At 39.6% G+C, this 18,747-nt stretch overlaps 1 protein-coding gene and 1 pseudogene across 4 annotated transcripts in view; one reads left to right on the top strand and one right to left on the bottom strand.

Annotated features, from left to right (window-relative positions):
• Window positions 1-18,747, top strand: part of SLC9A9 (solute carrier family 9 member A9) — a 679,861-nt gene that overhangs the window by 572,536 nt on the left and 88,578 nt on the right. For 2 of the 3 annotated variants that reach the window (XM_082713071.1, XM_082713070.1), the window contains one exon: window positions 8,300-8,379. In XM_082713071.1, the coding sequence (XP_082569197.1) occupies window positions 8,300-8,379 (80 nt within the window). Of the gene's footprint in view, window positions 1-8,299; window positions 8,488-9,732; window positions 12,389-18,747 lie in introns of those variants that run through there. The other variant, XM_082713072.1, reaches the window with a different exon arrangement.
• On the bottom strand, window positions 7,098-7,660 carry LOC309854292 (peptidyl-prolyl cis-trans isomerase A pseudogene; annotated as a pseudogene). The gene has a single exon. The product of its transcript is annotated as a peptidyl-prolyl cis-trans isomerase A pseudogene (transcript).

Genomic DNA, 18,747 nt, shown 5'->3' with positions numbered 1-18,747 from the left:
AAAAATTAATGTTTCCCTGTGAATATTTTCAAGTATCCTGATAAAAACCTATAGAAACAGAATAAATACTCATATATGTTTGAATGAATATATATATATGTATATGTATATATGTATATATTCCTGTGTTAACGATTATCAACATTTTCTCAAACTGGCCCCTACGCTGTTGGAATTGATCTCATAGAATATAAGTTCCATTTTACCTCCACAGATATATCAGAAATAGAATACTAAGCTCTATAAAATTGACCTGACCCGGATGAGGAGTTTTTATGTTACATTGTAACTAGTAGTGTTTTCAGAAAAGTAAAAGACATTTTTTCAGAGCAAATATCTTTGTAATATCAACTTTATTTTGATTATCATTGCTTATGTTTTATACATTCAAAAGTATATTTCCTCCCACTAATTCTTTACTGCTTAGAACAAAACTCCATATATTTATCTTACCTATATATTCTACCATTGTTCTAGAAAGCAGAAATGATCATGAGAAAGAGGAAGCGGAAGATGGCGGCCACAATTTCATGAGCAGTTTTTATATATCAGGTGCCATGTGCATAACCATGTTTCTTTACCTTGACTAATCAAGATGCCTCTTATAACCCCATTTTAAAAACTGTGAAACTGGGGGCACCGGGGTGGCTCAGTGGGTTAAAGCCTCTGCCTTTAGCTCAGGTCATGATCCCGGGGTCCTGGGATTGAGCCCCGCATCGGGCTCCCTGCTCATAGGGGAGCCTGCTTCCTCCTCTCTCTCTGCCTGCCTCTCTGCCTACTTGTGATCTCTGTCTGTCAAATAAATAAATAAATCTTAAAAAAAAAAAAAAAAAAAAACCTATGAAACTGAAATTCAAAGAATTAAAGGAACTTTCCAAAGACAACAACAACAACAACAAATTCCAGACACTTAAGCAGTCCCCAAACTCCAGTCTCTAGTTCCTCAACTCAGCGAGGCAGCTGCTCTCTGCTTGGACCCTATCTCCTGGCTCTGCAAATGGAATAGGGCCTCTGAGCAGAAAGTCAAGGGAAATAGAAGCTCATGTCACCTGTTTTCCTTCTCTGGAGAATCATAGTCCTTCACCGCCAGTTATCTAATACCTGAATTCTATATTTATGAAACCAGTTATTCTATGATAGTCAACCATTACATATTTTGGAAGTAGTTTTATAGGGGAAACATTGTTTTGTTTTGTTTTGTTTTGTTTTGTTTTGTTTTTGGACAAATGCATGATACTATATATTCGAATCACAAGCCTCAAAGTGAGACTATTATTTTTATTATGCTATTTATGGTTTGGGCACTGTCATTAGGGGCGTCATGAGTTAGGATCTTCTTATTCCATGGTGAATTTTCCACTGGGATGTGTGATTTTGAGTGTGTGCTGTGTGTGTGTACATGGATATAAAGGAGTTAGCACACTAACTAAATTATGGTATAAATAAGGTATTAATTAAGAATACTGTGAATTAAGTATAGTGAGATGATGTAAACTTTATTCTGCCTGTAAGCTGGTCCATTGTCTTATGTCTTGCAATCAATCTGAAATCCATAACATGGTATACTGGGTCTAGGATAAGTTTTGATATACTTTTAAGGGGGGAATATACCTTCTACATTCCAAATATGCCACCTTTGTGGATACATTTTGTAAACTGTAAAGAGTTGTGCCTTATCATTTTATTATCTCTTCCCAACTCCCACTCCCATGCCTTTTACATCTGCAACTTAGGATTCCAGTATATAGTCATATTAGCTTTCTATTCATAACAAATTATCCCAAAAATTAGTGTCTTAAAACAACAAACATTTATTATCTCACAGTTCCTGTAGGTAGGGAATCTGAAAGCAACTGAGCTGTTTCTGACTCAAGGTCTCTTATGGAATTGCAATCAGAATGTCAGCTAGAACCACAGTCATTTGAAGGCTCAACTGGGGCTGAGGGATTCACTTCCATGTCAGCAAAAGGCCACCAGTGCACTTCTGACTGACAGAAAGACTCAGCTCCTCACCACATGTATCTCTCCATACAGACACTTTGTCCTCACAATAGGCCACTGACTGTTCTCATTTGGTCCAAGACAGACAGCAAGAAGGAAGCCACATGCCTTTTTATGACCTTGTCTTGGATATAGCACAAGGTCTCTTCTGCCCATTCTATTGATTAAAAATGAGTCACTAAGTACAATCCACACTGAATAGGAAGGAAAATCAGGCTCCATTTATAAAACAAAAAGTGCCAAAGAATTTATGGATACACATTTTTAAACCACTGCAATATTATATTATATTTATGTGAACTAAATAATTTATTTTCACCTGGACTAACTTGAATCTCCTATATAGGAAAGTTAACTGAGCAGGCCTTTTCTTTGTAGCTAGACCATGAGTTTAGCCCATCTGGTAGTTTGTCTGTGTCTACATGTCATTTTAACAGTTTTATCCATCCTTGACTAGTTCTCTCCTTCATTTTTTCCTCCTTAAGCATGTGTTTTCTGACTGTATCTTCTTGAGAACATTTATGAATTTATCATAGCCCAGGGAAGGTGAGAATATTTGTGTAAAGTTTCTATGTGGAAGCTAAGAATTAATGATTTACCTTTTAAAATGTAAATTTGAAAAAATTTCCTATTGACCTTCAATTTCACTATGTTCCTTCTTCAAAATCCAGAAATTTTTCTCTTTAGGGACACAGAATCTGGTCCTTTCCTTGGAAATGAGAAAAATCAAAGCAATAAACTTGAAATTATTACACAAATAAATTTCAAATTGTGGGGAAATGGTTGGGCAAAAGTATGGCTATCAAATTCTATTCACACACACCACTTGAAAAAAGGCTCTGGAACACATAAGGAGCTCTACAGGTTTGTTACGATAATTATTTGTCTTTATTATCATTCTGTGCAACTTCCACTGACATTAATATTGAATATGAAATCTCAAGAAATAGAAAGGAAAATCTCTCTCTTTTAATCCATTGAATCCCCTGAAATGAGGAGCAATCCCATATGATTATCCTAGAGCAGAGTTCATCCAGTTCACTTACCAGAGGACCCACATTTGAATATTGAAAGAGGAGTATATTTGCATTTGCTTAGTTCTTTTTCATTAAGGTTAATACAACAAACAGTCCCTTCTTGCTTCAGTGTCTGGTTTGCACAGATTTCTGGCCTGAGCCTTTTGTTTTCTCCCAGGGGTCCAAATAAGCATAAAACAAAGAGTCCCTTCCTAATTTTCCTATTGCTCCCTCTCTGGGGTTGTGCTAAGGGCCAGGGGGTCACTTAAAAGATAAGGACTCACTCCTTACTGTGCTCAGTCACTTCCCAACCTCTGGTCTATTCCTTTGTTTAGGGAGGAAAAAGAAAGATATCAAATGTCCCAGTCACTTTTACCTTTTCCCAGAAATAGAAGCTAATAAAGGAACCAGAAATTGCACATATATCAAACACTCTGCTTCTTAGGAGTATCAAGGGCAAATAAAAGTTAAGATTCAATGTTCTTGAATCTCCAGTTCCCATTTACAGTGTGAAACATGAGGCTCAGAGTTGATAAGTGTATTGTTATTAAATGGTAAATGGGAGAGTCAGAACTCAAATCTTGGTTTTCAGTTTCTGAATCATCTGTGTGTTCCAACATGCACACCACTTCCCCTCTAGGATAAAAGAACTCAAAAGAAAAGAAATACTGCTAATAACAAAGAAAATACCATCAAGTTCCATATTCTGCTTCTAACAATCACTCCCATCCATTGTCCTTGGGTGTGAGTTGATCTCTGTTTCAGAATAATCTAGGTAAATTAAAGCTACCTGCTGCCCTCTGCCCATCTGGACCCTCCCAGAGCCTTGCCCTCTGTGCTGCCTCATCAGATACCTTCCCTGTTCCAGGGTGAATGCAAAGGCTGGCCTTCCCTTGGCACATTTATCTTCAACCCCCAGTGAACAGGCAGAGCACACAGTAGACTAACTCATTTATTTCTACTCATTTATTGATGGCCTTTCATAACCGAGTTATTAAGTCATCAATAACTTCAGAGAAATAAATGAACAGATCCAGAATGGGGCCAACAGATATTTAAGATACCCACTGAAAATTTTATCTAGGATCAGCAAAAAAGTCAATGCTGGGTCATCAGCGGCATTTCCCTCACCTGGGAAAACATGGTCTGTGTTTTATTCTAATTAAAACCTGGTCTGTTTCCTTACAAACTAGCAAAATGAATAACATCTCCAATGTCCCAAATAAAATAAAGTTTGAAAAAAGATTACCTTTGTTAAAATTTTTCCAAAGTGCTACCTAATATGTGTTGCTCTTATCAGCTGTCAAAAAAATATTTCTGAAAGTTTTGCCACAAATAGAGTATAAGATCTTTCATGAGTGCTTGTGGGTTCTGGTATATTCCCCTCAGGAAATAAAATACAAATGATCTGGAAAGGGGAAAGAAGGGCAGAGAAGGCTTCTAAGACCTTGGAAAACCCTTGAAACCCAGATCCAGGAGTTTAGAGAAATTCCTTACACAGACATTGAGTTTCTGTAGGGACACTTTTTACAGCCATCACACTTTACCCAGATGGTGGCAGTCATGCATTTTCATTATGTTTTGGGGTGCAGGTAGCTGCTCTGTCTCAACCTATAAGATCACCCCAAAATCCTGACCTCATCTCCCTGTTCAGAGGTTTCTTTGCCTTAGATGGCTCCCCATTTATATGCTGGGACCCCATCCAGATGAGCGGAATCTTGGCTGCTGAGGGGTGACAAACATGCTTGGAAGCCTCCCTGTGCCTCAGTTTCCTCATCTGTCACATAGGAATAATAATAGAACACACTTTATCAAACTTTTATAGTTATTAGAAGAATTAATACATGAAAAGCACTTGAAATAGTGTCTGGCACATGGTGAGTATTCAAGAAGTGTCAGCTGTTTTTGTTGTTGTTTCATTAATTAAAAAATACAATGTTTTCCATAAAATTAAGACCTTGGAGTCCAACTAGTTCCAATTTCCTCAATTCATTTTGCAGACAAAGAAACTTCAGCCCAGTAACTTATACAATGCCTGTGTTCATCAGAGTTTAAAGACTAAGTGAGATAACTCACAGAAATAAAACCTCATCTTTGGAGTCCCGTAGTCTTACGTTCAAGTTCCCACTCTGTCGCTTGCTAGCCCGAGACTTTGGGCTCCCCTCATCCCTTCTCTGAGCCTCTCTAGGTCCTCATCTGTAAACTGGATATAACATGACCACCTAGCTAGAATGTTTTGAAAACTGAAAAGCAATGACTGAAAAAGTTAACGACTGTGACTACAGTGCTGCCTAGGAATTCATGAGCGTTCAGTAGCTCAGGACTGCCGTTCTCAGAGTCATTCAGCAGGACAGAGAGCGTGCTGGACCTGGACCCCCAGACCCCTGACTGCCAGCCAAGCTCACCACCACACACCTTTATTTAAAAACAAACAACAAAACCAAAACATGAATTTGCTTACAGTACTTTCTCTCCATTTTCTTCAATGACTATCTTGTCATCGGTGGATGTTATCAGCTATCAAAAACTCCCTGTGCCTGCTGATGGATAAGATTTTGTAAGCTTTTCATTCTTCAAAAAAGAAAAGGGGGGGGGGGGCGCAACTCCCACTGCTGGTTCAAAGTTTTTCCAAGTTGTTTGGTTTGGGGTGAGCGGTTTTATTCTGCCAGCTTGAGCCCCAACAATCTGTGCCTGCAGAAACAACTTGCAGATGTTAAAAAATAATAAAGAGAACACTATGTGTGGCAGTGATCTTACAAACCTGACACCTTTGTTGGAATAGAAATGGCTAGAGAAAGGTTCAGGGAAGGACAGAAATTGAACTGACACTCTGGTTTCCTTTTTGGGCAAATGCGATGAATAAATTCTAGCTCTAGATAACAAGGCATGGTACTCAGGCCTATCAGAAAACAAATTTTTAAAACTTAACATCCATGAAAAGATCACATATGTCCCACAGTGGTCCCTCTTAAAGATTTTACAATGCTCATTTATAAATGAAAGGCTCTGAGAAGTCCTGTTTTTTCTTTTCTTTTGTTTTTTTTTTTAGAAGTCCTGTTTTTAAGAAACATTTCCAACACTATACAAACCATTGTTTCCTGAATGATGAGCACAAAATTTCCATCAACACCAAGTAGGACAGTGGCATTCTAGGAACACCATTCAGGAAACTATACAAGGTTTAAAGTCGGGGATCTTAAAACAACCAATGAGAAGAGCTTCCAAAATAGGTTTTAATTTTATTGTGAGTCTCTCTACTTCAGCCATTTTAGACAAAGGATACAGACTTTTGCTTTCTTACATTTTGCTTTCTTGTATTTCCATTGTATTTGTGGGGGCTGGAACTATAGTATCTGCTGATAACATGTGTTTCAGAGAGCAGAACAGAGCTCTTGATCATTAGCCATCAATGCAATTGTCTGGGAATGGAGGAAAAAGTAAATAAAATAAAATGAAAGCAAATCCACCTGGGTTCATGTAAGAGCTATCTCCAGAGCAGCCAGAGGATTGCCTTGTCTTCCACATGGTAATTTCTGAGAGCTTTCACATTGTTACTAGGCTGTGAACAAATGTTACAATTTGGGAATGGAGACTGTGAGCCCAAACAAAGCAATGAAGTCTGTGTACAGATATATAAATGCTTTTAATGATGAGGAAAGTTACTACCGAATGAAGCCTAGAATTCTCCTTTCTTGATTCGCAAAATGGGGCACACAAAAGAAGTAAAAATGCCACTGGATCTCCTCCTGACCACACTGCAATGCTCATTATCATCTGTCTGTAAGAGTCACAAATTTTTCACCTTCTTTCTTTTTTTCTCACAGTACATCCTCTACTCTCAGATAAATACACATCAAATGCTTTCTCTTCTTCTTTTTTGTTGTTGTTGTTTAGTTTTTATTTCATAATCATGAACTTAACTCTGCAATCTAGCTCTTGGAGGGGAATAAGGAAAATATGGAACCATAGACCTACAGTGAGATCACAAAGGCTATTTTGAGCAGATCGGGGTGAAGTGGTGCTTTCTTGGGCTACAGAAAGAATGGTCTGGTAGATAAGATAACACACAAGTCAAATGTATTAGATTTGTCCACAGTCAGCAATGGTGATCCTCTTGCTGGTCTTTCCATTCCTAAACCCAAACCCATCCATGCTTCCACAATATTCATGTCCTCTTTCAGTTTGCCAAAGACCACATGCCAACCAGCCAACTATTCCATCCTGGCCGTGCAGATGAGAAACTGGGAACTGTTTGGGTTGCATCCAGCATTTGCCACGGACAGGATGCCCAGACCCATGTGCTTCAGGATGAAATCCTCATCATAAACTTTGTCCCTAGAGATGGACCTGCCCCCAGTTCCATGATGGTGTGTGAGGTCACCACACTAACACAGAAATCCTGGAATAATCCTGTCAAAGCAGGAATCTTTATAATCACATCCTTTCTCTCCAGTGCTCAGAGCATGAAAGTTCTCCACTGTCTTAACACTTTGTCTGCAAACAGCTTGGAAGAGACAGGGCTCAAAGGCTTGCCATCCATGATGGTGTCAAAGAACACAGTGAGCTTGACCATGGTTGATGACTCAGGCGGCTCTGGGGCAGTGATGTCAGCAAGGCTGAATGCTTTCTCTTTTAATTCCTTATCTTCCTCCCTTCCACTTTAGCTCTTTCAGGAAAAAAAAAAAAAATAGAAAACATGTTTAATTATTACAGGCTTTCTATAAATAATATTTATTTCAAGACTCTTAAAAAGAGAAAGATATCAAAAGACATAAAAAATTAAGCATAGCCTGTGGCAGGGAGCAAAATAAAATGAATGAAAACTAGCTTAACAATTATTGGACTATTATTATCCCTTTAGACTTGACCTTTTGGTAAGTCATAAATAAATACCATCCAAATTTGACAGAAGTAAACAGCAAAAATCATGCAACAGCAATCTGACAGAAATATCCCTTTTATTGATGTCAAAAAAGTGGCATTTCTTAGCTGTTTAATAAAATAGGGATTATGAAGAAAAGTAAATGTTGAATTATGCCACATGAGTCTCATCTACTTGGCAACATCTATGAGCTAATTTGCTTGGCAGCTGCTTTGCCATTTAGATAAAAATGCCTATTACCTAGAAAGTTGGTTTTTTTAAATGTGGTTAAATTTAATTTGATTTGACATGTATTTTATAGTGAAAATATATAAATATATTCTATACTAATGCTGACTACATAAATCAATATTTTATATTGATCATGGATCTGATACCTTTTTCTATTGTCTTTCTCCAGGAAGCAAATAACTTGGATAAAAACACAACCAAAACAGAGAGTGCTTGGCTCTTCAGAATGTGGTACAGCTTTGATCACAAGTATCCTTTGATAATGTTGATCTCCCAGATCCTGCTGCCCAGCAGAGATGAACTTCAGGCACTTAGTCACTGAGCTGTATGCTCCTGCTCGTCAAGCAACACAGAAAGGTAAAGTGAATTCATGACCAAATTTATCAAAAAAAAAAAAAAATGCATAGTCCATACTTAAGTGTTACGAAGAGCTAACACGAAATCTCTCAAGGTCCAGTGAATTTGGTGTATTCATGGCAATCTAACATTTCCTAAATTCCAGATGATAAAAATCTTACAGTCTTAAGGACTGTTCTATTTTTCTAATTTTACTATTCTTCCCTTTGCAAAGATCTTACTTCTGGTAGAGTTGGCCAAGGTAACTGCATAAAAATCCTTCACCTTTTTCCAAGAAACCCATGTGTGTGCTCTTGTTTCACGCTGTAAAAAAATGAAGTGAGGCTGAGGACAAAGGGAGTGAATGGTCTGAGAAGAAGAATGATTCTGATCACCTCATTATAAAATAACATTACTTTATTTTCTAGGCAGATTAGAGTAAGCTCTTCCTAGTGAAGGCCAGTTTTAAAATTCTACCAATCAGGGTAAACATAATGGCTCAGATACACCTTGCCATGTGAATGACATGGCTGAGAAATCAGGCCTGAAAGGCTTTGCCATTGTGAGGGGCAGTAAGTGGTCCATCTCTAATCCCAAGCAAAAGCACCACGGAAGAAAGGAAAGAACCATGCTGAAAATTGAATGTGTTGGGTCTTTGTAATTAGTTTTCCACACTCACAAATCTTCCTCCTTTCGGGGAGAAAATGTCAGTCACTGGGTGATTTTAAAGCACCAAAGCAATGATTAAAACCACAACAGATCAGTGGGAGAGGAAGAATTAAGAACAGTGAAAAGAAATTCCATGAATAAGGTGAAGAAGAGGTAAAATGGGAAGGGGAGAGGAGGCAAGAGAAATACAGAAAATTCACAGTAGGAAGGAAAGGAAGGCAAATTGGAGGAATGGCTATGTAAGAAAAAAAATTAAATGAGACTGAAGAGAAGCTAGTTGAAGATTGCTGAGATAAGCCAAAGGAAAACAGGTGAGCCTTTAAAGAGAAATTCTGCAGAGGTAGAGCATTCCAAGAATTACAAAATGGACCTGTGGAAGGTAGAGGGTTTGGGAGCCTACGGTTTTGTTTTCCCACAGCCCTGCTATCTATGGACGGATATCTCTCCTTGTTCAGTCTTGAGCCTTTATGGACACGTAGGTTTCCACTGCCTTTAAAGCCCTGCCTCTTGGTCATTAACTACCTCTTGGAGGTTCTGGTATCTCATTAACTGCGCATAACCCTCCTGGTCTCTCTAAGGGAAATTGGTTCTTCGCAGGTCATGCTGCTTTACGTTCCAGGTTGATTTCTCATCTAGAAACACAATTTTCTCCTGCCATTGCTTTAAGTATCTGCTAACCAAATTTTGGTAAGTTACAAAAATTTGACTGGAGAGTACACAAAGGCTGCTTTATTATGAAAGATATACAGTAAGAAAATGTCTTTTTTGGGTTCCTGGATCTAATTTGCAAGCTCCCAAAGTTGTTACTCATGTGTCTGACCCACTGGCTATAGACTGGAGGTTCTCATGACCTCCTCTCTGGAGGAGTGGCTCACAAAACTCAGGGAAATGTTTTATTACTAGATCAATAGTTTATTATAGAAGAATAAGAGATGCACAGGGCAAGGTATGTGGGAAAGGTCATCTAGCTTTCATGTCCTCTCAAAGTGCACCACTCTGCCCAAATCTCCACATGTTCACAAACAAGAAAGCATTCTGAACCCAGTCCTTAGGGGTTTTATGGAGGCTTCATTATATGGGCATGATTGATTAAGTCATTGGGTATTGGTGATTGAACTCCATCTCTAGCCCCTCTCCTTTCCCAGAGGAATATGAGGGTGGGGGGAAGAAATTTCCAGCCCTCAAGTCACAGGTTGGTGCTCCTGGCAAGCAGCTCCCGTCTTAGGTAGGTTCCGAGGGCCACTCATTAACATAACAAAGGATACTTTTGTTGCTCTCATTACTTGGGAAATTCTGAGGTTTTAGGAGCTCTGTGAAAGACCAAATCTGTATGTCTTATTATAAATCATAATAACACAAAATGGCAAATCAGAAATGAGATGAAAAATGTTTTTGCTCAAACTCTGACAATGCTGTGAGGAATGCTTTATAAGGAGGAAAGGGAGTAAAAGTGAAAAAATAACTTGGAAACCAAAAAGGAAAGTGGAAAGTCACCCAAATTTTTAGCTTAGAGCAGTGACACTAAATTCAGATGATATCATAGTTTTTGTCTCACTTTTCACCAGGGCTTTCTTTCCATATGATTATGGACAGACTTGCAAAATAATGAAAGCAGATTTACCCTGTCAGTAATATCTCTTCTCATGGTAATCTGTCCTCCTGTGCATTCATTCTAGAAATTGTGTGCTACCATCACTGCACAAATATATTTTCACTTAGACCACAAAGTTTTTATATTCCAGTTATGCTCTGAATTCATACCCAGAGAGTAGCAAGCCAACCCATTTCTACTTTGTGATGTCTTGATATACCTGTATTTCCAGAGACAAATTATCCACTTGGCTTTTGTGTTCTTTCTGCTGTTCGCCTAGAGCCCACCTATGTGCCCCTCGAACTGCCTAGGTAGGCTGCTCCAGTCACCAGCAGTGTAGGGATGATCCCCACCTCAGGGTCAGGTTTCCTGGCCTGGGCCCAAAAGAAGTTGTTACAAAGCTGAAAAAACTGACTATGCAGTTCGGGGCTGTTCGAGTTTCATTTCCGTAAAATTGCATCATGCAAATGAGGCATCATAAAGCATTACTGACAGAAGGAAAAGAAGAATAAATAAGCCTCCGTGTGCACCTATGTCAGTCAGGATTCTCCAGGGCAACGGAAACAGAACCAGGAGGAGTACACACACATGCGCACACACACACACACACACAGGCATACCCATACACATAAGCTTATATAGATTTATTCCAAGGAATTGGCTTTATGCAAGTGCAGCATCTGTAGGACAGGCTCTCAGTCTGGAAACTCACAAGCAGGGGTTGATGCTGCAGTCTTGAGGCAGAATTCTTTCTCCCTTAAGGAAACCTCAGTTTTGCTCTTAAGGTCACCCAACTGACTGGATGAGGCCCACCTACATTACTGGGATTATCTCCTTAAAGTCAACTGATTGGTGACAAGATGGTGTCACACCTACTGAATAATTAGGTAGACCAGCCAACTACTGGGTAGACACATAAAACCAAGCATCACAGTACTCAATTTGCATTCAATTTAGGCCCCAAATTGAGACCCTAGAAAGACCATTTTAGTTCACTGTTGGTATCAATAAAACAAGCCACTGTTGCTTGGACAGTTTTGTTTTCTTTTTTATTTTTCCATAACATAATTAAGACACATATACATTTCTATAACATTTTCCCCAAAACTATGGGGAAATAAAAATAATAAAAATTAACATTCAATGAATAATGGCTCAAGTACTGTGTTGAATGCTTTACATTTATAATTTCATTTTACCTCCACAGCTCTGTGGGAGGTTGGGAGGGGCTAGAGACTATGTATGATGCAACCCAGATGCATTGCTGATTGTGTGGGCCTTTCCTGAAACAACCTGGGCTCTGTTGTTCAAGAGCCTTGTTGGAAGCCTATGGTGCCAAAATTGAGGGTTCATTAAGATGTCATTGTGATTCCATGTGGGCAGCAGTTCTGAGTCATGCAGTGCAAAGGAGCAATTGTGAAGGGGAGAGAAGGGAAACTGTTACTGACCACTGATGCTTTGCCTTCGGAGACATCGTTTCACTCAATCCTCCTCACCACCCTTTTTGTTTTATTTCATTTTACAACCACCCACTTTGAGATGGAAGAAACAAAGTCTCAGAGAACCTGAAGAACTTTGTTAAGGTTCTATAGGTAGTGTCAGCTCCCTGATTCAAGCCCAGATCTCTCAATGTAAAGTCCATAAATAAACTCAAATGAACCATATCACTGATAACTCTGTATTGAGTATATCCCTCACTTCACACATAAAACCCCATCTTGATATGTTCATAAAGTCACTGTTAAAGCAATGACTATTATGACCGCTTACATTATGTAGTACAGAGCTCACATCTCAAACACCTGTTGAAGATACATGGAATGATAAAGTTAGGAGTCCTGGTTGGTCACACTAAGAACACCACCATAAATGAGTCCCCAGGTTTCTGAGTCAGGTCCTCACATTTTTAAACATGCCAAAGACTCCAAGAATGGTATAGGTTCAGAGGGATGAGTATGCCTCAGCCAAGCTCAAAGGAGGTACAAGTATCAACCAGACACGAAATTCCTAAATCATGGAATATCCTTTCTTCATGAGAAGGTTCGAGTCACAGTCTGGCCTCTCATGGCGCTCTGTATCCATCTTCTACTCTCACCCCCTGGCTGATCTGCCCCAGACACGCTGGCCTTCCTGAAATACAACAAGCTTATCCCCACTTCCAGGCCTTTGCACTGACTCTTCGCACCGCTTGGGATGTTGTCCCCTCAGACATTCACTTGCCTCCTTCCTTCACCTCTTTCCTTCAGTTGACCCGTGAGATCGTCTTGGCTCGGTCTTTAAATTAACAGTCCCCGCAAGAACGCTCCCTCAGCCCTCATTTGCTTCATTTTTCCCCATAACACTTCCCACCATCTGACACAATATGCAGCTTATTTATTTGTTTAAATGGTCTCCTCCAACCCGGATATGTGCTTTCTTAGAACAAGGATGTGAGTCAGCTCTCATTCACTGGTGTGCCTGGCACATAGTGAATATTCAGTAAATATTTATTGAACAAATGAATGGGTAGACAGATGGATAAATGGATGAATGAATGAATGAATGAATGAAGTAAGCCAATAAGCAATATTTTTTATTCAGGGCACTTTCATACTAGACAATGATGTAGCAGGAAAATCCAAATAATTATTTGAAGTGAATTTGAAAGCAGAGCAAGACAGAATGTATAGTTTTAGTGTTTTCACCCAGACTACCATTTGGCACCAAAAGAACATCCACCCCCAAGGCTCAGCGTCCCTCTCCCTAGGCAGGGACAGCCACCCCAGCAGACTTGCATCTTTCTTTCTTCACTGACCACCTTCCTATGGTTGAGTCATCCTTCCTGATTTAATTAACCTGATCTGTTCTGGGCAAGCCTGAATCAGGCTTAGAAACCATTCTCTGTCTGGATGACTTTGAATATAACTTATCTCATCAATTGTGTGTTGATTTTATTAGTATACAGAGCTCAAAATTTTAGAGCCCTCTATCATCCTCACTGATGATCTCTTCTAATGAGGAGGTGAGAAGCAGAAATGACACCCCCTTATTCATATTTCTAAGACGTCAGATAAAATGACTTGCTCAGACAGATCCACAGTGAGACAGCTGGCATGGCAGCTTAGGTGGCCTGATTCCTACGTGACAAATGATCCTGCTCAGCTGTCTGCCTCCTACAGTCTCTTTCCATTCTCTCATTTATCATCTCTCTCCTTAAGAGATGTGTATGTATTAGTCCTTAAGCATGTGTAGATATTAGTCTTACAAATGTGAATGGCGCGGGATAAGAATGACCTTTTCCAAAATAAAAAGGGCAGCCAAAATCATTTTTAGCACTTCCTGTATACCAACATCAACTGAAAATAAGAAGTTATTATGTGGCTGCCAACATTTTACATAAGTGTAAGAAAGCATAAGAATAACAATGGATTGGCGAGTTGACACAGTCACGGAATTACATAAAGCCACGTGGATGGAGATTTCCTTCCCATCACTGGTTTAGAATGAAGAGTGCACTGAGGTATTACCAGCAAAATGAAAGGCCCATGGCAGAAGTGCGGATGCTGCAGCTCTGGAGTTTTCCATTAAAGAGTCTGGCAGGGAAAATGGCAGATACCAGACCCCCTCCTCTACTGAAGTGTGAAGGCTGGGGCTGCATTCCAGGAAAGTAAACACGAACATGGGAATCATTCAAAATGACACTTGGAACCAAGTATTTAATGGATTTAAATGAAATGGCATTATCGTTGGGGGGGGATAGTGGGGGGGGGGGACCCTTCCCCTCCTAAAACTTGACAGAATTCATTATATCCCACACAGTCAAACTTATTTTAAATCGTAGGTATGAATATTGTGAACAGCAATTTCCATTTTAAATGATAATCACTGCATTGCAGTTTTACTTATTCTGACTAGCAGACGCATCCATGAATTATTTATTGGGGTAGGACTGTGGCCTTGTGAATGACTTGAGTTTACTTCGCAAAAAACTCTCAGAGGAAAAAGGACCGTTAGCTCTATGATCCCTGTTTTATAAATGAGACAACAGAGACCAAAGGAGGGAAAAGGCCCATCCAGGGTTACTGATGGACTTGGAGCTAGCATTCCTAATCAACAAAGAACAGTCTGTGTCCAGCCAAAGAATCCAGGGGTCCCAGTCCTGGTGGTCCATCCACTGAGTTTTGGTAGACATCAGTATATGTGCGATGTTACTGTTTTAAGTGTGCACCCAGCATACGGTTGATAGTTTTATATGACAGCTTCTTTGGTGGTTCATCAAAAGCCTCACTAGTTTGGAGGCAGGGCGTGTTTCATGTCCAGCAGCAAGAAGGAGGGCTAGCAGAGGGTGCAAGTAAGATATCCTTTAGTCAGTTTTATTTCGTGCCTACTATGTGCCAGTGCTAGACAATATACTAGGTTCTGAGGGCCCAGCAGCAAACACGGTTGATATCGTTGACCCTCATGAAGTCTTGCTAATTTGCCTCATTAAAATGAGTCATGACCCCTAGACCCCCTTCAAATGGCATGTGGACCTTAGTGTAGGAAGAAGAGACCCTGGCAACACCAGAGCTTAACTGGTGGAATGGAAGGGAGGAGCTGGGGGTTTGGGGGGAAGACACTCCATAGGGAAGCTGTAAAAAAAATCATTTATAACCCTCACTTTGCAAAATGTAGCCAGATAACTCCCCTAGGCATTTCAGAAAGCAGATTTCAAAATATTGGAAATGTAAGTAATCAGCTTTCTAAAGACTCTGCATGGTAACTGCTTCCCCCTGAGAAGCTGACTGTGGGGACACAGCAGTGCAGTTACCATTCCCATCCATTGGCTGTTCAGCTTGGCTTTTGGTCATCCTTATTCTTGTATGTGTTGGTGTAGAAAGACCCTGTAGATAGCCTTTGACATAGCACCTAATTAGAAAGAAATTAAAATTCACTAAAACACTAGCTTGCTGGATCCTTGTGTTTTCACGACCTATCTTCTCTTTTGGCTAAATCTATGAGAAACGTTGATGAGTTAGTAAACAGTTTTTTACCAATGGTAACTTTTCCATTTACCTCTCAGAGCCAAAACACGATTAAGACAGTTAAATAGTAGTTTTCTCAAGATTGTATAAACGAAATACACTGCAGTGTTCCATAACTGGACTAAAACTCTTCTGGATGCCTGAGAATTGACAACAAGTATGTCTTGGTGAATTGTTGCCCAAAAATATTGGACCCCCACGGAGAATAAGTTGTGGGTCTGGAGATGATAACTGAGTTTTCTGCAATAATCTTAGGATTCTGCAAGAGTAGTGACATCCTTAATTTGTTTTGCCTTTTCTTCTTTAAGAGTTTTAGTAATATTCCTATTAGTGAGAATGTTTTTTCATTTCATCTTTATTTTAAGCAAATGATATGAAAATCTGGATTTATTCAAACAAGAAATCCGAAGGTGACTCCTCTTCCAGAATGGATTCATAAAATGCATTCCTTTAAATCCAATTTTTTAAAAAAATCTGTTGAGTACTTCCTCATTGCAAAGTACTATGTTAGATTCTCCTCACTTAGTCATTACATGTATGTTTATCGAGGGCATACCATGAGCCAGGTAGTGTTCTGGCATGAAGGATATAGCCACTGACAAGTTCTCACAAAACTTGCATTCTACCCTGGGTCTGTTTTTAAATTTCCCACTTACAGACGTCTTTTCAGGAACATGAGTACGGTATAAAGAAAAATATACTTAGACATTCCACTATTGGTTTTTAGAAAATTGAGAAAAGTCTGTCTCACAAGTCAGGATGTACTGATTTGCTATTGTAGCCTATCCACTTCCTAGTTGTATAAATGGGGAAAGTTATTCACCGTCTCTGTGCCTAAGTCTCTAAACTGCAAAATGGAAATAACAGAAGTCCCCACCTCATGGCTCTGTTTTGGAAATTAAATGAATTAACACAAAGTACTTAGAAAAGAGCTCAAAAATGTTATTAGCTTCATTATATTATCATTATTGCCCATTGATGTCTACATCTGTTAAATGGCGACATCATGTAATCTGTTTGGTATTCATTGTCATTTATTATCTCTGAGTGACCAAAATGTCTATTACTTTGTATGCTTGTAATAATTTTCAGTTGCAACATCCATATTTTAATATGATAAGAACATCTTCAGTCTCCACATAAACGAAAATTTCCACGTAGGCTATAAATCATACATAATTCTTCTTATTTGATCTTGAGTCAATGGATATAGCTAGATGCTAGGCAGTTCCTTTGTGTCCTCTGCTCTGCACATGTGATTGTTTCATTTATGATTTTTCTAAGTTATAGTCCATCATCCCATAGTTATTTTTCTGGAAATTACACCACAGATAGCAATTTTGACTTGATAGAGAAGTGCAGGCAATTTTTCTGTTCCACAATGAAAGCAATACAAGCCTTTGATGATAATTATTCCTCTTGTACCTTCTCGTGATAAAGGAAATCTTTCAATTGCACCTTTCAGGTGAAGCTGTGGTGTTTTGTCATTAGCAGTAAGATGTTATATTCGAAGATTTCTAGGTCAGCATTGAATCATTTTATTTGAAAAAAAAAGAAGAAGAAGGAAAAAATGTGAAGACTGACAAAAGTATATGTATTACCTTAACATTGCTACTTTTGAATTTAGTTTTAATATTTCTTCCTATGAGAAAGAGTGTTTTGCTTAAATTTTCTTCCACGGTTACTTGGTCACTCCTTCTCCAATGTAGGAGCCAAGGCTTTTACAGGCTGCCAACAAATTCACGAGCTACCAGAGACATATTATTAGCATGAGCCATTGCCACAGCCCCACACGTTATCACCTGACAGGGAGATGGAGACTAGTCTATCCTGGGACCACGCCGTTCGGCCCTTGTCTGCATGAGAAGCTGTGGCAGACACAAAGCCTGTGGGCAGACATGCTCCTGCCTAATTAAAAATTCACATCCCCAGGTAGATGGTGATGACAGATCCTCAAAGTGTGTCAAACCGACTAATAAATCAAAGTATGCTAGTGGTTCAGCGAGGAAGAGATTGTTGGTGACGTAAGTACTGTGCTTCTAGTCATGTGGCAAAGAGTCCATGGAGGGACTGGGAGTTCCTAACATGAAAGTAAACAACGGGATGGGAGGAAGAGCTTTCTGAGCAGAGGGAATCCCATGGAGATCCCATGACAAGTGTGGCACGAATAGCTGAAAGAAGCCTGAGTGAGCCTGCCTGCAAGACACAGAATTGGAAGAAAGACGAGAGAGGAGGCAGTCTCCAGAGAACAGTGCCGTCAGCCTTTGAAGCCAAGGATGACATTCTTATTTCCCACCTCTAGTATTATCAGAATTCTCTCTCATTGGTATGTGTCATATTTTTGTTCGGTAACTCAGGTAGTGAAAGGTAGAGCAATGTATCATAGGTTGAAGGGCTTTTAAAGATTCCTTTCTGTCACAAATCTGGTTCATCTGTGTGACCGTCATTTATCTGGTCCCTGCACATTTAATGCTTCCAGAATTGGATTTAGTTTTAATACTTATTCCCCTCGGGGAAAAAAAAAATAAGTAATTTGTGTAAATATTCTCACTTGTTTTAACCGAATTTAGTTTTAATCCTTCTTCCCTAAGAAAAAAATGTAACTATGACTTCAAGCTTCTTTTGAAATCCCAAAATAAGAAACGGTAAGATAAGTAAGAAATGCTGGTTGCCCTCAAGATGCCAGCAAGGTGGAGACGGCAGCCAGAAAGGCACTAAAAACTACGGGCACGTCATGAGCGAAGTGTTCTAGAAGCCAGAGGCCGGTGTAGCCCGCTAGCCAGCTGTGGAGAATCAGGGAAGTCCCACAGAAGTAACTCTGGAACTGGGTGGGGAAAGAAGTAAGATTCTGTAAGGAGTGGGCCTGAAGACACGAGGGACTTCCTGGCAATGGAAACAGCTCAGGCAAAGACACAAACAGGGCGTGAGGCCTTTGGAAAATGGGGAGGGTTGTCAGCAGGACATGAAACGGAAGCATGTCATCGTGTGGACAGATTGGGCAGAACCACATGTGTCACG

Source organism: Mustela nivalis, assembly GCF_964662115.1.
Source record: "Mustela nivalis genome assembly, chromosome: 1".
NCBI lineage: Eukaryota > Metazoa > Chordata > Mammalia > Carnivora > Mustelidae > Mustela > Mustela nivalis.
Note: the sequence above shows the minus strand (reverse complement) of the source record. Positions and strands in the feature narration are given on the sequence as shown.